The sequence below is a fragment of the Melitaea cinxia genome, chromosome 10, assembly GCF_905220565.1.
Source record: "Melitaea cinxia chromosome 10, ilMelCinx1.1, whole genome shotgun sequence".
Lineage (NCBI taxonomy): Eukaryota > Metazoa > Arthropoda > Insecta > Lepidoptera > Nymphalidae > Melitaea > Melitaea cinxia.
This window is the reverse complement of record NC_059403.1, coordinates 500238-521427: the sequence shown is the minus strand read 5'-3', so window position 1 is coordinate 521427 and position 21190 is coordinate 500238. Positions and strand designations below refer to the sequence as shown.

Below are 21190 nucleotides of genomic sequence, written 5' to 3'. Positions count from 1 at the left end.
TTAAGCTTATTTACAAGGCCAAATAGAGGGGCCCTTGAGCATTTTAGTATAAAGAACCCCTATGATTTTTATGGTTGGTAATTTTGTATGGCAGCAGGAAAAACTGGTGTTTGATAATGACTACAAATCTTCTACCCGTAACTGTGATCAAATCCCGACTGTAAGTAACCATAGCGTAGCGAAAGGGGGGCAAAGTGACTTGGGCGTTACTCGCAAAGGGGCGCCAAATGGTCCGCAAAACAGGAAATTACTGGACATATTATATTGTTCTCGAATGGGGGGGGTGTAAAAAGGTATTGTGCCCCGGGCGCGAGTTAAGCTCGCTACGTCACTGACCATAGCCTCATCGCTTTGCCCGGAATTATATATCCGGTGGCAGTAACGATCGATTCGATCTGCCGTGGTCTGGGTGTTTGTGCAGTCCTTGTGGGTCTCCCCACTGTGACTTGGAGGGCACGCTAAGCCGTCGGTCCAGGTTGCTATCATGTACACCTGATAGCGATCGTTACTCATAGTAGGAAATATATCCGCCAACCCGCATTGGAGCAGCGTGGTGGATTAAGCTCTGATCCTTCTCCTACATGGAAAAAGAGTGGGATAGTACAGGCTGAAGCGTAGGTGGTAGTAACCCTTGGCGTATGCCCTTTGGTCTTCCCTTAATAATCAAGTAAAGCCGTTTGTCTCAGTGTTATTTAAGACATTTGAAAACAATGACTTTTAGTAGGGATTAATTAACTAAAACTACTTAGAGCAGCGATGTATTTCATTCAATCTCCAACCTTCTTTCTATACAGAGAGAAAGCCTTTTGTCCGCTGTGAGACATTTTAAGGCGTTTAATCCTTGATTTATTAATGCGCTAATTCTTTGGGTAATATTACGACCCATACACTTATGAGCAATGTTCCATTAGGAATACCATTTTTATAGTCGATTGTTGTTTATTTTGTATTTTGAAGTGAAACTTCATAAGAATTGTTGCGATTTGAAACTTGATGAAACGAAAATGCCGCCATCTCGTAGGTGACAGGATTTCGTTGCTGTAGAAATTTTGGGACTTCTCATTGAAAAATTGCGACAAGTAGTTCGACAGTTCTCTCTTTGGTGTTAACTTTACACTACCAAAAGAATTCTGAAGAGACCGAAAAAGATGGAAATCTGAGGGTACAGGATCGGGGCTAAATGGTGGATTGCATTGAGACTTTCCAGTCAAACTCAATTTTCGTTGAGTGGTTAAAGACGTATGTCGACGACAACGTAGGTCGTTGTCGTGATGAAAGACCACACCTCTGCTGTTATCAATTCTGGAAGTCTCAGTAAAATCTTAAAATATACCCATTTTTGCGGACAGAAAATCAAATGGAAAGTGGTGGGAAACTTACTTTGATTTCTTTTTTAAATTGTCATCTTTTCACTATATCAAAACCAGCCAGTTACAAAAAATACAAGAAAAAAGATTTTATTGCAACTTTTTGCTAGAAAATACTAAAATACCTTTTCCCGACCTATTATAATACCTAAGCATATAATAAGCATAATCATTATAATTTTTTTAACATATAATTCTCTTGGTAACCATTTCTTATGAAATAAAAATAAATTCACTCCTATAGAACTTTGACTAAGATAGGTTAGGTATAGCAGGAAATATCCTGCTCCAAATCTGGAGCAGTCCAACTGGGGAAGTACCTCGACCTTACAGAAGATCACAGCTAAATAATAACTGTTTTCAAGCAGTGTTGTGTTCTTGTGGTGAGTAAGGTGATAAGAGGTCCTGGGGGGATTAGGGGTAGGGTCGGCCCGTCGGCAACGCGCTTGCCATCGGTACATATGGTAATCGCTTACCATCAGGTGGGCCGTACGCTTGTTTGCCGACCTAGTTGTATAGAAAAATATACGTAAAACTGTTAGATTCGCTCCGTAGTCAGCCGTGTCTGTGTGTAAATTTATTTAGAGAAACTGTCCTCATTACGTGTCAGATGTTTTATTTGATAAATGTTATTGTTGGTGTTTGTTATATTTTATGTAAATACACATGTGACGTACGCAATGTTATGTAATTTTACTTAATGGTGATATTATATAAATGTAAACTTGTAAATATATTTATAATATTATTTTTATGAATGTTTTGTTTTATTTGCGGGTAACAAAATCCTAGTACTCTTTTTATCTTCTTTGTGTGTGCGTACGTCGTGTACGCGATTAGAGACAGGGTCGGCAACGCGCTTGCGATGCTTCTGGTGTTGCAGGCGTCTATAAGCTACGGTAATCGCTTACCATCAGGTGAGTACGTTTGTTTGTACCTAAAAAAAAACTCAATTTATAGTAAATATATTTTTTTAATTTAAATTTATCAATATTAACGATTTTAATTTACAAAAATTTTACATAACATCAAACTTAAAAATATTTTACTTTATTTATTATTTATTTTATGTGAACTAGCAATGTCCAGGGTGGTCCTATCCAGTTACATCGATCAGCAATATTATAAATAGGTACTGCATTGTCATAATTCCTTTTTTAAAATTTCAACCTCGTCACATAAAATTTAGCCGGATAAAAAAATCTTAATTTTTTATGTATTACAAGTTAAATAATTGCACATTACCTTACATTTACTAAAATATTGTAAAAATATCAGTAAATTAATGTGAATATTACTCTATATACAATTTCAGTAAAATAGAATATTCTGAATACGACTTTATGCACATGAAATTATACATAAGTAAATACAAATTAATTGCTATTTTAGTTGTTATATTAATGGTATTTAATCATTATAAACCTGTCAAATATTATAAGCCGTATAAAGATCGTATACCTAAATCTTGAAATGAGTTTTAAACTTCAACCAGTGACCTTCTCTTAGTCGTGGGTTCAATATATTATCTCTTGATGGTTTAGGGTATTAGGTATTACTTCTCTGACACCATACTGGCCTGAGTGTGATAAAATTTAAATTGATTGCGCCAGACTAAAGAAGGTCATTTACAGTTTGGTTGAAATTGATTAGCTTAAAAAAATAATAATGATAATAATAATTTAGGTATTTATCGTATGTAATTATTGCACATAATATACATAAAATAATTATATAGTCAATTAATAATAAAATAAAATCTAAAATTTATGAATGAGACACAAAATCTCTCAAGAGTCAACTCTTAGTCATGGGTTTAATCTCGATATTTTTAGTCCATAGTACAGCACTATGACAAGGTTGTGCGATACTGCGTCAATGTGCTGTCACAGGTAATGTGAGAGTGCATCAAAATTAACCGCCATTCTAAAACGTCAGTCACGTTGACGGTTAGTGATGTTTTGGTTCAAATGATTTGCAAACTGTAATTCAGTAAACGTTCAGAATGCAAGATGTTAATTGTAACAACTAATTCGGTACTTTATTTAGAAAACCGCCTCATTTTACTAGTTTTTCACAAATAAACTTAGTTAAATGCTAAAGAACATTGCTATGCAATGTTATAAGAAAAGAAAAATGTCCCAACAATCTCATTCCTGAGGACGAACTTTAAACTTTAACCAATGACCGCCTTTTAGTTGCAAGCCCGAATCATTTAAAGCCAGTTCTGATGAAATACAAGTCTTCTTTGATGGGTATACTTCCATAGACAATAAGATATAGTATAGTAATACCTTCAACTCGCAAAGAGCAAATTTTGAACCTAAAATAAATAAAGTAAATATGAAAATATGTTTTTGTGTTTAATTTCAGTAATTTAAGATCATTATTAAAATAAATGGTATTAAAAGTCTCAGGATTTGTATAAATATAGCTATGATCGTTTGTTCGTCAATAATGTCTTGACTTTTCATTTAAAAAAAATTGAGAAAATTATTTCTCTAACTAGCTGCTTCTCAATAGTTAATAGTAATTTTTTTTTTATATAAACCTTTCGTGGGCTTAAGGAAGATACAAAAAATGAATTAGCCGAATCGGTCGAGCCATTCTCGATATAGCTTAGCAACATTCATTTTTATTATTATAGATAACAATCTCACCTATACAACTTCTACTGCCGGCACCGAAGGGCATGTAAGACATAGGATTAATCTTGGCTTTGTTCTCTTCGGAGAATCGTTCAGGGTCGAATTTGTTAGGATTTGGGAAAAGATTAGGATCGCGATGAATAGCCCAAATGGGAATCGTAATAGTTTCACCTCTTCGTACCTATAAAAAAATTATAAAATAAACATTTAAAATTTTCATAGGGCAGACAGAAAAAGCATACGAAACGGAAATACCTATTACGGTAATATTCAAAGAAATGTAAATACATACAATGTAATCTGCAGTTGCTGTAGGGTTAGGTTTTCCTATGTTGATATCCTTAGTACACAATCTTTGCAGATTCGTTCGCGGTGGCCATAAGCGAAGGGTTTCTGTAAGTATTACATAAATTATATCACTTACACATTTTTATTTGAGTTTTTAAGAGTGAAATAACACAATTTGTACAATAAATTAGCTTGGCCAAATTTAAAACTTGTAACACCTCTCTTACCGGATATCACCATATCCATGTATTCCATATTCTGGATAGACTGCAAGGTCACCTTATTGCCTTGTCTAGCGTGCTCTAACTTGATCTCCTGCGCCAGACGCTCTTGAATTTCAGGTTGAAGTGCCAGCTCGTGAAGTGCAAATGACAGCGTAGATGAGACCGTGTCGTAACCGTTCGCAAAGAACGAAACCGCTTGAGAGACCAAATCAAAATCGGTCAATTCTGATGAATAAAAAATCAAAATGTTAACGCAGTCGTTTTTATTTTTATTTTTTTATATAATTATGTACCATTCGAATAATGACTGTACCAGATATATTTGGAATTGAGAACTATGTTGGCCAAGGGACATCAAGGAGATATTTATTTATAGAATCAAAGAGCTACAAGTGTGTGATGAGCATACTAAGATGATTAATTAGGTTCATTGTCCCAATGCCATGCCATACGGCCAAGTAATGTGGGAGTTTGTTTTACGAGAAGATGAAACCATCCTATGATGAACAATGTAATGAATAGTCTCAAAGTTGCGTGCCGAAGTAGGCATAAAACTACAAATCGTTACCTATCGTAAGGGCTTATATGCATTCAAAAATATAAATAATAAACTAAAGAATTTTAAACTTTACGGACGCTGGTGTAAAACTTACGAGCAGACTTTGTGAGTGGAAGCGGGGCTTACCCGTAAACGGCGGTACCAAATTTAATAGTAATTGGTGTTGAAGAGGACGTACGAAAAACAATTCCGACTGAAGGGACAATTATCACAAATAGATTTATTCTTTATAAGATTTTAGATTAACATGGTTACTTCTATTACCCCGTTTATCCCGGCTATCCCGTTTTTGAATAGTTTTAGACTTAATCTTTTACTAAATAGGCCTTCACAAGTTCGCGCCAAAAATGGCGTGAACTCATGTGTCTTGCCCGTAGTCACCACGCTGGGCAGGCGGGTTGGTGACCGCAGGGCTGGCTTTGTCGCACCGAAGATGCTGCTGCCCATTTTTGGCTTGTGTATTTCAAAGCCAGCTAAAATAATAAATTGATATAAAAATAACAACTGAAATATATAAATCATACGTATTTCACGGACCTCTATATAATAATTTCTCCATAGGCGAGTCAGGCACAGAAGCAAAACCAAATTCTTTATCGGTACCTCCACTTCTTTCGCTTTGTTTCAGCCGATCTGTTTTTAACATAAGTTATTGTACAGAAAAAGGAACATTCAATTATGTTAATAAATAGTCATTCACAACAGTTATTTAACTTGCACTGTGTTTATGTAAGTATGTATGTATGTATGTTTGTTTAGGTGGAATCTTACGAGTCAATTTTGAAGCATATATCTTTAATCGATTGAACTAAAATTTGGTACAAACGTTTCGTTGGATGAAAATGCAAGGTTAGCTATAGCTAAGCTTAAGAGCAGCTCAAAATATAAATGGATGTTACTTTAAATCCAATATCGCGGACTTCTAAAGAAGGCGGACTAAATTTTTTTTTTATGTTTTCCTACATTACGGGTATCAAATGAATTAAAAACATAAATATTTGTTGAGAACACCAACTGAAATGTCCTGTCCTGTCTAGCGATAACTAAGAATTAAAAAATAAATTAAAAGTAAAAAACTTTTTAAAACACAAGCTTTTGTTTTAGACACGCTAAAACTTCAAAACCTTCTTCTTCCTTTAAAACTTTTAATATCAAAATATTATGTCATTACACATTTGACACATATACTTATATACTTTACACATGATATAGAAGCTTGTCGCGAGATTTACCTGTGTTGATAAACAAGTAAATTAAATAACTTGATCTAATTGATTTTGATTTTTATAATTTTCATAATAAGTAAATCATCATCATCATTTCAGCCTAATACAGTACACTGCTGGACATAGGCCTCCAAAAGACCAAGGGGAAAACTTATGTGTTTTGCCCATAGTCACCACGCTGGGCAGGCGGGTTGGTGGCTTTGTCGCACCGAAGACGCTGCCGCCCGTCTTCGACCTGTGTATTTCAAAGCCAGTAGTTGGATGGCTATCCCGCTATCGGTCGGCTTTTTAAGTTCCAAGGTGGTAGTGGACCTGTATTATCCCTTAATCGCCTCTTACGACACTCACGGGAAGACAGGGGGTGGCTACATTCTTACTGCCGTAACCACACACCAAATTCTTACTGCCGTACCAAGTTAAGTAAATGCGAATACTTAATCACTCCAAGAAATCTTGTCACCTTACTAACCACAAAAATCAACACTGCGTAGGTTGCTTTTGAGGTACTTCCCCGTACTTCCACAATAGGGCTGTTCCCAATTGTAAGCAGATGATTTTCTGGCATACCTTATCTTCATTTATGCGTTTTGTTCAATATTTAAATACTGTATTACAATACAATACAATACAAATATATAGTTGTTATATATATAAACGATATTATAGCGATATAAGATTAATTGATTTTTAATGTCTTTTAAAATATATATTTTTTTGCATATCGTCTGGTGTTTAGTAACTGAGTACAATTTAAGAAAATAATGAATTCTTTGTGACCTCTTCTCGCCTCCCCGAAGTGATGAATCATGTCAGGTCTGTGGATTCGGTTTGACTGTCTGTGTCTTATTGAGCTTAACACTAACTTCATAAAGTATTGCTTATACTCATCCTTAAACCACTTGTCGTTTAAATTCTGAAAAAAAAAAACATTGCACACGTGCATTTAATGAAAATTGCGTTTACAACTTAGCAGTGTGTCACTAAATGAGGTTATTGATTCTTCAATAATATTTTGAAATTAGAACGTTTTCTGGAGTTAACTCCTTAAGAATCGATTTTCACATAAGGCCGGTATGAAAAAAATGTGAGGAGTAAAATGTAATGAATGAATGACCTCGTTAAGTTTTTGTTAACGCCATTTGATTCGTTTATTTACCATTTGATACGGTATTCATCTTTTTTTTAAACTAGTAACCCTTTTTGTGCCTATTTAGACAGTCGATCTGAAGGAGTAAACTCCAGTCGTGCGTCGGAGCTAACACACACACACACTTTTTGTGAATTAAAAATGGTTTCCTTAAAATCTGCTTAACATTAACAGCTATGGCTCAAGTAAGCGCAATACTAACAATAGTGGTGGATGGAGAAATGGAAAAGCCTAGGTGAAATATGTAATTTTAGTATAAGCCTAGCTTACACGGCTCTGTACACAATATATTTTTTTCGCAAAAATGACAACTGTTCCTAAATTTCTTTTGTATACCTAACGATATCCTGACAACAAAAAGTGAATTTTTCAATTTGATGTAGTGGTTTGTAAGTTTGTGGTATGCGCGTACATACATTTCGGCTATTTATCCTTAATTTTTTATGTAGATAGATAAAGATGTGATGTTCGAAATATTGCTTACATTTGAAAAAAAATAAGATTCGTTTATATTCTTGTAAGATATCTGATAAAATTTGCTGACGGAAACTGCATTTCCCATCTGAATGAATTCGTTTTCTGGATCTGTTAATGAATTGATTTTCAAACCAAACACGCAGTTCGCCATCACGTCCATAACTGCTGAGCTTGTGAAGGCACTGACGTCCACGTCCATAGTCTTAACTGATAAATGATAAATAACTAAATAAACATACTTAACATATACACTCGGTGGTCTGTTTCTATGGTAAGCGACTAGACTATGTTATACAACCGGAGTCGGGCCGGGAATTGTACTTACAACCTCTGGAGCAGAAAGCAGCGTTACTGCATTCCATTCCCGCCCCGAGTTTGGGTGTGACATATGTATTTATTTTTTATTTTTATTTTTTTATTTACTTATTTTTTTTTTTACTTATTTATATGTATACTAGCTGACCCCACAAACGATGTTTTGCCATATATGTTATTAACCCCTTTAATACCCCCTCCCTCCCTTATAACTTAGGGGGATTAAAAATAGATGTTGTTCGATTCTCAGACCTACCCAATACGCACACAAAATTTCATGAGAATCGGTCAAGCTGTTTCAGAGGAGTTTAACTACAAACACCGCGACACGAGAATTTTATATATTAGATTTGTATCAGTCGGCTGATACAACAATATATAATAATGATACAACAGACGCCCGTGTGTGTTAAGGATATAAAAATATATATAAATAAAGCATGAGTGATGACTTATGGCTTTAGGTTTATTATGTCAGGTGATTAATATTACAAAATTGACGCTGACTTACAAGTGTTGCCTGACAGTAGTGATGTGACAATACTTTCCGCCGCTTGCTCCATTAAGGGTATCATATTTTTTATCCTAAAGGACGAGAAAGCTGGACTGATTATCGAACGCATGTTTTTCCAGGCGTTGGCTGTAAATATTTTCAATAAATAAAATTAAAAAAAAATAAATAAAAAAAATATTTTCAATAAATAATAATATATATATATATAATTCAATTCAATATTCAATAAATAATAATATAATATTTTCAATAAATAAGATAATTCAATAAATAATAAATAAATAAATATTTTAATAAATAAAGTAAATTATACAAAAAATGTCCAAATGAAAGACAGTAAACAAACCTTTCAAATTGTACAAATTTTTAGCCGTAAATGGATCAACATTTAAGTGATCGACGTCATTCCGATCAACGAACGAATCAAAGTCAATCACAGTCACGTTTCTAATTAGTTCCAAATCTTGCAGCACTAGGACGGGTTTCGTATAAATGTACTGACCGACGAATCTGTTAAAAAAAATGTTCGATCACACACAGTTCCGAGTTCTAGTTCAATGAAGGTAAGCGATTTTTCGATGATATCAACTTACCTTTCTTCTGGGTATGTTTGGCGTAATTTTAGTTCAGTCTTGAAGAAATGTTCCTTATTCATACTTACTAAAAACACATTACCGTAAATAGGGACAACCGGCAATATCTTAACTCCACGTTTACTGAACGAGGAATAAATTGAATACATGTCTCGACATCCTTTTGCAGCGCCCACAATTAAAACAAGTGAGAAAAAATACATCTGAAAAAATTATTATAATTATAACATACCTTTATTAATACTGTAAAACTGAACAGTTTATTTATTTGTTTAAACGCGCTAATCTTAAGAATCGAACTGCTAGTTCGAATAGAAAAATTTGCATTTTTCGAAGAAGTTTATAGGCTATATAACATCACGCTAATAAATGTCACCAAAAGATATATATTTCTCAAAAAACATATATTTTTTGAGAGTTTCCGTTGCTTACGCTGCGTAAGCGGTCAATCCTATACAAAAACTTTGACGGAAATCATTGGCGTTAAAAGTTCCAAAAAAGTCCGTGACAGTATATGTCTCTTAGGGTTAACTCATTATAACCTTTTTAATGGTAATCAAGTTTGTACTAAAATGCACTATTTGCGAAGGTGGTTTTATACACTCTGATAATTGTTAGGATTTTAATCCTTAACAAACGACATAACGCCCGTGCTAAGAAAATACATGGAGAGTGACGTTTAACTGTTTATACTCGTATATAAAACATATCTAAAGAAGCTACAATATCTGGTATCCTTAGTCAATTTAGAGTACATTGCCAGGATCTCATCCCATTTGCAAAGTCCCACATGATGACTAAATGGAATAACCTTTGGTCTCAGTCAAGCAGATCCTGTGGCAGATATTATGCTGAAATTCAAGACTCCATCCCTCCTAGACCTTGGTTTTTCCAATACCGTCAAGCTTGCAAATTTGTCTGTTCAACAATATGTCGCCTTAGACTTGGACACTCATGTACTCCTGTATTTCTTGCAAAGATCAGGATCAGGGACAACTCTCTTTGTGAATGTGGGATCGACGAAGGTACCCCAGAGCATATCTTTTTCTGTTGCCCAAAGAATTATTCTTCTCTCTATGACCTACTTCCTCCATCTATTCCCCGTCCTTGTAATTTCAAATCTATTTTATCGTATGTACATACCCCTTTTATTGATATTTTATGTTCGTATATATCAACTAACAACATTAAATTGTAATGTGATGTCTATTTAATAAATTAACAATTTGTGTTTGTTTTAGGTAATTCAACAGTGAAAGTCTGCCACTTTAATACCGTATAAATATTTAACACTTGTACTCTCATGACACCAATATTCTTAGCAGAGCATTTACCCTAAACATAAAATCATAGACTCACTCTGACATTGGCAAATCCTCACGGAAGCCATTATACAACAAGAAGAAGAAGATATAAAACATATGTCAAATAGTATATACAAACATTCACTGAACGGAAACAGTAGCGTCAATCTATGTTATAATTTGAGAGATTAATTATTTTTATTGATAAAATAATTTGATTAATTTAATAGAACATTTTAATTTTTTAATAATTCGGTAAAAGATCTTAAAGAGTTCACTCTGGAAGCGTGTCTGAGCGGACAGACACACTTTCTTATTCAGACCATTTATTTTAAAGTGGCAAAGAAATGTACGGTCTGCTTGAGCTGATAGGAAATTGTAGACTGTGCGTATATGCACGCCTGCAACACTAGTAGCATCACAAACAATTTCCCGATTTTGGTTTATATATAAATAGTTCTTTTTTTTAATAAACAAAATGTTAACATTAAACATTTACCCCTGATTAACGAATTGCCTTAAAGAAATCACATTTTTTATAATGGTGATTAAAAAAATATTAGAAACGCAGGTAGTTTAACATAACATTACAATACACTTTATTGTACACCAAAATAGAAATAATACATATCAGATTGGTTTTAACAGTCTATCATAAGGTACTATTATTTAATATTTTATATTCTTATAACAATATGAAAGATTAACAGTACTTTCGTCTAAAGAAAATAAAAATAAACCTTCAACTTCTCTTCGGCAAAGTAGGATGAAAAAATTGATTTATGATGTGATAAAGATGGGTCTATTTTCTGTCTGTTGCACTGTATATTTGTTCGCATCAGGCATTGGTGATACGAAATGGGATATAGTTGTTTAGACTAGATTTCTAGAGATTTGGTTAACAATTTGTCTTGGTAGACAGCCTTTGAGTTGTTAATATAAGCTTGTATATACAAAAATCAAAATTGTAGTCAGTCGTCGTTTGTACATGAGAGATATTAAGAGAAAATTAGTTACGATGGTAAATGAAGTCAAAACATAGTTTTATTTTCGCCTGCCCTCTTGTCTGTTTACGAAATTGTTCCTGTTTTATACAAGAACGACTTATTAGTAATTTTAATGGTTGCACACCTGGATGATGATTAGATTAACGATAAAAATTATATTTATTAACTAATTTTTAGGAAATTGTTATTAAAAGCAATATTTTTGTCTGTCTGTACATTTATACCTATGTTTGTACTCAATACTCATAAAATCAATCATCAATAAAACTACTATAAGAGAACGCGGTTATAGTTTGTGTTCCAGCTCTTTTAACTTAAACTTTAATGCAGCTTAATTGTAATACGATTAGTTTAATTTACGATTTTAATGATTTTTCTTGCAAATATCAAACACTTTTGTATTGATTGACGTCTTTTGTAATTAGTAATAACATTTTTTATTTTCATTTTACGGTGCTCGATAAACAAGACATTCGTAGATAATGCCGAAATATATTTGTCTACGAATGTCTTGTTCATGAGACTCGCAAATTTAATATAAAAAACATGGCAAATATCCTGTTTTAAATAATTTTACTAATAAAAAAAAAATAGCCGTGTTAATTTAAGTCTTTGTAATGTAATTTTGTAATTTATTGTTTCGTGCACGACATCGCGGGTAGTTGCTGTTGGTCAACATAATACAACGACATACAATTCTAACGATTTAATTGATTTAAGAAACCCATGACCTAAAGCAAAAAACAAATTTAATCACGATTTAATAAATTTATTTTTAATTAATTAATTTATTTTAGTAACTCATTTTATATGAACATATTAACAATAACAACTCATAAAGTTCATAAACGTTAATTCTGTACGGAGAACTGTTAGATAAATACACAAGAAAAGGGAAAGATAGAATACTTACAAAATTCTTGAACATGTCCGATACGGGCCACATTTTTGCAATTTATATATGACACGTTTTAAAAGTACAGTTCACGGTCAGATACCAAACGAAACAAACCATCGATGTCAATAAATGTGTGCTGTTGCGCTGTGCTGTGTGTGTAGATCAATTCTTTGTAAGTTACACGGCGCAGGTGTCGGTAGGTAGGAACCAGCTAGTGAAAAAAATACAGGTAGCCATGAGTTTTGACGTCTGAGAGACAAAATGGCGAATAAATTATTAGTTATCAATCTTGATGAGTTATTTATTCAATTAATGAAAATGTAAATAGTATAAATAAATAAGAACTACAAAAAAAACAGTTAATATATTTACATGTTGGTAATCTATAATAATATTATAAAGCTGAAGAGTTTGTTTGTTTGAACGCGCTAATCTCAGGAACTACAGAACCGACTATATATCCAGAACAGGCTATATATCATCATGCTAAGACCAATAGAAGAGGACCACCAATGAGAGAAGTTTCAAAATCGGGCGGCTTTTTTTCCTTTTGAGAGCTTCTGCTGCGTGCGCTATAGTTTAGCAAAAATCATGTATGACAGAATTATTCTTATTCCACGCGACGAAGTCGCGGGTAGAAGCTAGTAATTTAATAAAATAAGATTATTGTAAAATCATTCAGTATTCCAATAGTGTTAAAAATATTTGATAGTAATGTTTTCGAAAAGTCTAATACTGAAGCTGCATTTACCATGAATCGATCAAAACCTGAAATAAAGTTTAAGCTATAAAACTAGAACTAATAGAGTGTTCATTTGAATAAGGTTGATATTTGCTTGCGGCGATTGGTTTTAAGAAAACGACGTGTAGTTTGAATGCAAGTTTATTGCGACTGATTTGATCATCATTCATCATAGTGGACTGTACAAATGCACGTATTCTCAGTCTTCAGTTTCTTTTTAAACATTTCTATAGGTATACAACACAAAATTTTAATCTGTTTGGAAAAGAGCAATTAAAATAACTAATTTAAGTTAAGCAAACGTAGGCACGTTACACACAGGTGCCCACTACATTGCGTTTTTTTAATTGAACGTTTGTTGTCTGTTTGTAATACTTTGTTTTACTTCCGTATGATTTTTTTTGTAGTAGTTCTAATCTAAATAAATAAAATGTTTGTAAATCGTAAAAATATTTCATTTATAGTTAAATCTATACATATAATAAAATTCAAAACTGTACATTAAATATTTTTTTCAAAGAATACTTGGGGTGTGGTGATCTACAATAGATACCGGAGCCAAAAATATAGTTTTTAGAATTTTTGTCTGTTTGTCTGTTTTTCTGTATGTCTGTTTGTATGTATGTATGTCCGGGATAAACTCAAAAGTACCGCATGGATTTACTTCAAATTTGGCACAAATATTATTAAGAAGTCGGGTCAACATATAGGCTACATATTATCACGCTATCACCTACGGGGAACGAGCAGTGAACCTTTATTTCCTCAACGCATTCTGTAACAACGTGTAATCTAACGACGCATATTTGAATGTTGTTGTAATTATGTTAATAACCATGCTATATAAGCTAGCTTCACACTATAAAAATCACGCAATATAAGTAACTAAGCCGATAAACATAATTAAATGAATATAAGTAGACAAGACAATTTTAAAACAGCGCCATCTATGAGATTTTTCTGTAGATATGAAATGTAAAGAAGAAACTGGTAAATGAATTTTATTTTAAAAGGTATAATCGTAGGTATTTTTGGTGCTGTATAGCGTTCACGCAGACGACGTCGCGGGCAGCAGCTAGTATTGCAATAAATATAAATGAATAAAACCTTAATAATCAAATTTTCGTTGGTACGAGTAAGGTTGTACTATGCGTTTATATTAAAATTTAATTTATATTGAACTAAAGTAAATTTCTATATGTGGTATATTTAATACACATCTACAGTTAATGTTAAAAATATATTGTATCGGACCACATTGATATTTAATATTTGCACACCGTAAGGTACATGTTTGGACTATACTGATGTTAATTCTGTACAACTTCAACAGCATGTGCTTGCAAATAAACAATTATTATTATTATAATTATATAATAAAAACAAAATATTTTAAATTAGACAACGAAATATGAAGTAAAACGCGATTGATACGAATTACAGATGTAAGTTCAGAACGCCCACGAAAAATTATCCTGTAATACGTAAGCCGCTGGTAAACCCTACCTTACACTTGAGTAGGATATTATTTACATATCTATGTATATATAAATGAATAAAATTTTGACATGTACCCTGTTTTAAAAAAAAATACATGGATACAGACTTTTTTATCAATAAAGTTAGGCTAACTTTTTTGCTAATATATTTTATTTTTAACTTTAAAAAAGGACGAGGTTCTCAATTTGTTTGAATTTTTTTAATGTAGGTATGTTACCTCAGAACTTTTTGCTGAGTGAATCGATTTCAATGATTCCTTTTTTAAATTGAAAGGTACTCGTAGCGACTTTCGAGTTATATCTAATAATGCGTATTTACTTGACTATTCTTTCGTCAACTTACGTTGTATTATATACTTCATAACATTTTACTGAGTGTACCGATTTTGATGATTCTTGTTTTCATCGTAAGCTGATGCTTGTCTTGTTTCATTCAAATTTTATCGAGATCTTATGACCACTTTTTGAGTAATCTTTGATAACGCGTTTTTATATGACTGTTTTTTCGTGTCCCTGCATTATATTACTTGTCGATGTAATTGAAGTGAGTTTTTTTTTTTCGTTTGCGTGCAAACACAATTATTAACAATGAAACATGTACACGATAATATATTACTTTTTGACAGTGTTGACGGTATTTCGGACTAATTTCATAATTTAAGGATATCGCGTTATCGTCTCGTGACACTAAAGTACATGGGATAACAGTTGGGAGTCACCAGCATCACAAAGAAATGCTGTGTAATAAAAAGAGACTTCATATTATTATTAACAAAACATAAATAATATTAAAACACCACAATAAGTTAACTTATAAGGTATATTAATTAGTAAAATACATTGCATTAAATTTATACAAATAATGTCGAAATAGAATCACTTTAGACATCTCATTACCGCATCTGAAACTTTAACCAATGACCGCCTTCCATTCGAGGATTGAACGACTCTGGTGATAGTTTCGCAGGAATACAAGTCTTTTCTGATGGTGACACTTCCATATGCAACAGGATTTGATACAGGAGCATCTTTAGCTCACAGAGAGCAAACCTTGAACCTAAAATATATAGTCCCAAGTTAGAAAAAGCGACAGAAAAGCGATTAGGTACAAGTTAAATGTTCCTTTATTAACTGTATAAAGTTTTCAGCTACATATTTTTATGGATAATACTTGAACTAAATTTCTAAATCTATATAATATTCTTTGGAAGTACACGATACACATTTTTTTCATCGAATTGTCTTTGACTTATTATTAATTCTATAGTCTACGGACAAAAACGTGGGCTGGCACTAGTAGGCTATATTGTATATGTCACGATTATTTATAAAAGTACAACATATTTTTTATGACACTAGTTCGGCAAACAAGCGTTCGGCCTACGTGATGGTAAGGAGTTACGGAAGCCGCCTGCAACATCAGAAGAATGGAGCTCTGGCCACTTTACTCATAGAGAATACACCATACAGGGCAGTATTGTTTATCTGTGATCTTCTGTGATGTCGAGGTACTTCCCCAGACGGGCTGCTCCAGATTTCGAGCAGAATGTGTCCTGGTGTCCGCTACTTCAATTACTGAATTGTGTGTGTGTGTGTGTGTGAAGTGCTATTTCTATTATTATTATTTTTAAAATTAATGTAATCATCTAATCGTTCTAAATTCACTTACCGATACAATTTCTAGGTCCAATACCGAAAGGCATGTAAGTGAAAGGGTTGATATTGTGCTTGTTTTCTTCGGAGAAACGTTCAGGGTCAAACTTTTCAGGATTGGGAAATATTTTAGGATCTCTATGGAAACACCAAGCTGGTATTGAGAGAATATCGCCTTTCTTTATCTGTAAACAAAATCCATCACAGATTTAAGTGTGGCAGTATATTTTATTACGCATGAAGTCTGCATTATTGTAGATTTATTCATGGCAGTTACGAGTATGTACTTACGATGAAATCTTTGGCTGCCTTAGGATTTGGTTTTCCCAAATTATAATCCTTAACGCAAACTCTGTCTAAAGCTATAACTGGTGGCCAAAGACGAAGGGCCTCTGGAATAAAAAATTATAGTTTTCTAATTACATTATTGTCTAAAATTGAATCATATTACAAATAAAATTATAAATTTCTTACCAGACGTTACCATGTCCAAATACGTCATGTTTTGAATAGAATTAAAGTTCAGCTTGCCACAATTTTTAGCATCATGCTCCTTGATTTCCCGCGCAAGTTTATCCTGGACTTCGGGATTAACAGCCAGTTCGTACAGGGCGAATGACATTGCAGTTGATACTGTTTCGAAGCCAGCGATGAAGAACAAAACTGCTTGAGCGATGAGGTCGGTATCGGACCAAACTGAAAATTGTTTTAAATTTCCATGGTTGTTGACATTATTTGAATTCGTTTCTTCGGGATTTACACCATGATTAACACCACGGAAGAACTTCCGTGACCATGGCGCATGCAACTGCGCCGAAATATCGGAGCCTCAAATATAAAAAGGTACATGGTGTAAATCCCGAAGAAACGAATTCAAATAAAACTGAAAATTGTATTAATAACCAATTTAGTCAAAAGTGCTAAAAAGAAAAAACAAATTAATATGTAAAGAATACAGCGAATAAAACGTACCTCTTTCAACTGTTTTCTTTCCAACAGATGATTCCTCGACAGTAGAAAAGCCAGTGTCTTGATGTGTACTAGCTCCATTTTTATCGTCATGGGACAAACGACCTTTTTAAATAAGAATAAATTAAAACAAATTCAACCAATTGTAATAAATTAGTGGAATTAAATAACCATTTTTTGTGATAAATAACATTAAAATAAGTATTATCTTTTGTTATATATATATGGATGCCTATGTCCAGATGTCCAGTAGTGGACTTCGATACGCTGATGTCATGATGATGATGATGTGTATACTCAAGAATTATGCCAATTTAAACCGTTAAGGGATGCTACCTTTTTTAGCTTCCATTAGCAGATGAATCATATCCGGTCTTATGATTTGACGAGCCTCTCTATCTTTCATCGTGCCTAACACAAGGTCGATGAAAAACTTGTGGGTTGCGTTAGAAAATAATTTCAATCTTAATACCTGTAAACGAAAATATTTTTCATGAGCCGGCGATGCGACGGTGCTATCTGGGGAAGATTTTTTTTTGTATAAAAATTGTGATTAATCCTTGTTTAAATATAACATTTTGACTTACGCTTACTAGTGCTGGAAAAGCGGACATTAGGAAGAAAAGTATCATTTGTCGGAACTTAAACGTAGCAGCCGTTTTTCCCATTTCGTAGAACTGGTTATTTTCATCGTTGTGAGAATCAACTTTTAGACCAAACGCACATGAAGCAATGACATCATTTGCGAATCGCGTTGACAGATCTTTTACTTCTACATCAATAGAACCAGCTAAAAATTAAAAATTACGATGACAATACACAATGAACTTTGAAGAATACTCTTTAAACTAAAAATGGAGTCAAAAGCACAAGTTTTATGACGTAACACATCGTCATTTCATTTTTTACTGTTTCGATGTGTAGCGATGTTTTTGCAATTTCGAACAACTTACAATCAGATTCTTTGATCTTCTTCTTCAGCGCTCTTATCATCTGCTCACTTACTTCTTCCATGAAAGGCACCATCAGCTTTATCTTGGAGCTCGTGAACGCTGGACTTAAAGTGGAACGCATGTCCTTCCATTCCTCACCTGCACAGATATATATAATGTAGAAATTTATTTAATATGACAAAAGGTATTTAAAAAAGTAACACACTTTTAACAAAAGCCTAACATTTTTGAGAAAAAAAGGATTGTAACATAAATCTGTAGAAAATATAAGTAAAAATTTAATTTCGTGAATCACCTACTTGTATCAATTAATAATATGAATGTTTATCTATTATTATTTTTAAATAAAAAAAACACTTACCTTTCAAGGAGAACAAATTCCTGGCGAACAAAGGTTCAACAGTATCATCAGTTAATCCTCTATGATCAATAAAATGATCGAAATCTTTGATAGTAATCTTCTTAATCAATTCTATATCATGAGGTACGATGGTGGGCTTGATGAATTCGTATCTTCCAATGAATCTATATGAAAAAAAAAACAATCAAAAGAGTTGACTACGGCACTACGCCGGTTATCTTTTGCTTATTCATCAAATAATAAAATTCCTTGTTTGTTACCTTTCGTTTTGAAATTCTTTATACATTTTGTCCATTTCTATGGCCATATGTTCCCTGCGTAAGGCTATATTCAGCATGTTCCCAAAAAGAGGGACAACTTTTGAGTGTTTTACTCCATACTTGGAAAATCTGGAGTACGCCTGACGGAAGTACAGCGCCAGCGCTGCGACCAGCGCGACGCTCCAAATGAGAATTATCATCTGGTAAAAAAAATTGATGAATAATTAAAGTTCCAATAGCTTTTAAGTCTGTATCTTTAGCGCACATGTTAAATATTCGTTGATGCTATTTTAAATTACGAGAAACATTTAAAATTTTAATTTTGGTTCGCTAAAACAAAATGGATCAAATTTTCAAGTATGCTTGTATTTTTTTATTTTTGGTAAATTTATATCACTCAAATCGAAATAAGAAAAGGTTTTATGTTCCACTATGTATATTTTATGCTACTTATTTAATTAAAAACCACTGTAGTTTTCCGTTACATTCAAAAATTAAAATTACACAAACCGTTAACCAAAATTACTAAAACAATAAACGAAATTGTGTAACATTTTAATTTTAAAAAGTTACACACCAATAAATTAGAGTTCTGAATAATCGATAAAATGAACAAAATCATAATAAATCAAAAACACTTACGATTTATATATTTTTATCTAATTATTTATTTTTAAAAACACTGATATCGCTGAAATAAATAATATTAAAGTAAAATAATAACACACAACACTGCTGTTAGAGTGAAATACTTCGCACTATTGGAGTATCGCAGTATCAACTTGTTTTTATATTGCATAATCATTGTTGAAATTATTATTGTACTCATTTCGAGATATGCGAAGCGTATGAACAGATATAAAAGATAATAATATAATTGTTGATATTATTAAATGTTTGTTGTTAAAAATCTTGAAGAAATTGTTTAGGTGACTTTTCTGTTGTCTAAAATTAATATTATGTATATCTAAAGCCACAAATATGCTATTGCGCAGTTGTGTAGTAAATTTGAAAGGGTAAATTTACCTTCTAAATAGAAAGATTTTATTTCAGTTGTATCAATTAAAAAAAAAATGGTGTTTGCATATTGTATAGTAGTATATTCTTGAGGTAGGGCCTGCAGGATATATGTATCCTGGTCAATGTCTGGAGCAGCCCGACCGGGGAAGTACTTCAACCTTACAGAACATCACAGCTACATAACACTACTCTCAAGTAATGAGTAACATGGCCTGAGCTCCTGGGTAGGTTCAGGGGTAGGATCAGAATATAATTGTATATATATAAAATTTTTCGGCTGGCTTCGTTGAGTCTTCACTTCGAATGCTTGAAGACAAAAGTCTTCGAGCAATGCGTCCTGCCTGTGTTAACATACGGAGCCGAGACATAAACACTGAGGAAGGGACTGGTCCACAAGCTTAACAGTCGCTCAACGTGCAATGGAACGGGCTATGGTTGGGGTCTCTCTCAAAGATAGGATTAGAAATGAGACTATCCGTGAGAGAACGAAAGTAACCGACATAGCCCATAGAATTAGCAAGTTGAAGTGGTAGTGAGAATTATCATCTGGTAAAAAAAATAGTGTCGTGTAGTGTCACAGGATCGTTCGGTTGGCCGTTGGAACAGACAGGTCCTGGAGTGGAGACCGCGTCTTGGCAAACGCAGTGCAGACTGGATGAGGATTGCGGAAAACCGGGATGTCCGGTGTGAACTTGGAGAGGCCTATGTCCAGCAGTGAACTGCAATAGGGTGAACTGATTGATTGATTGATTGATTGATAACACAAGCGTGAATTTGCTTGTTACATTTTTTATTGTTGTTTTTAATATTATCTGTAGAATAATCATTAAGTAGCTTATTTTAGGAACAGACGGATATAAGTTTATGTTAAAAATATTTTTAATAATTGTTGATAACTAAATTTATCGCGTTTAAATCATTATTCCACGTGACTTATTTACGATGTATAATTGAGATATTTGATAACGTATCAAGTACCTAAATTACATTTCAATTGTATTAAACACTTGAAAATAAAACCGGATGCAAAACAGGACTCGATAAAGACAGATTTAGAATACTTAAAAAAAAATGATGAAAACGTTTTCAGTAATATAAGTATTGTGATAATTATTGTTTTTAAGTATGAGTCTAGTTTACAACCAATCTGTTATATTCAATATCAT

General features: G+C 33.1%; 2 protein-coding genes across 2 annotated transcripts; both read right to left on the bottom strand.

The window, feature by feature from the left end:
- Positions 1–3517: 3517 nt before the first annotated feature.
- On the bottom strand, positions 3518–9420 carry LOC123657141 (cytochrome P450 9e2-like). The gene is made up of 10 exons (XM_045592720.1): positions 9359–9420; positions 9112–9275; positions 8763–8891; positions 8004–8143; positions 7090–7225; positions 5624–5719; positions 4531–4752; positions 4308–4408; positions 4028–4196; positions 3518–3690 (listed from the first exon to the last, which is right to left on the bottom strand). Exons 1-10 carry the CDS (start codon positions 9418–9420, stop codon positions 3518–3520), a joined length of 1392 nt encoding a protein of 463 aa, XP_045448676.1.
- A 6190-nt stretch (positions 9421–15610) lies between these two features.
- LOC123656841 (cytochrome P450 9e2-like) lies at positions 15611–19204 on the bottom strand. The gene is made up of 10 exons (XM_045592460.1): positions 19005–19204; positions 18745–18908; positions 18384–18521; positions 18018–18220; positions 17767–17902; positions 17434–17535; positions 16936–17157; positions 16753–16853; positions 16478–16646; positions 15611–15865 (listed from the first exon to the last, which is right to left on the bottom strand). Exons 1-10 carry the CDS (start codon positions 19202–19204, stop codon positions 15702–15704), a joined length of 1599 nt encoding a protein of 532 aa, XP_045448416.1. The 3' UTR covers positions 15611–15701.
- Positions 19205–21190: the final 1986 nt, after the last annotated feature.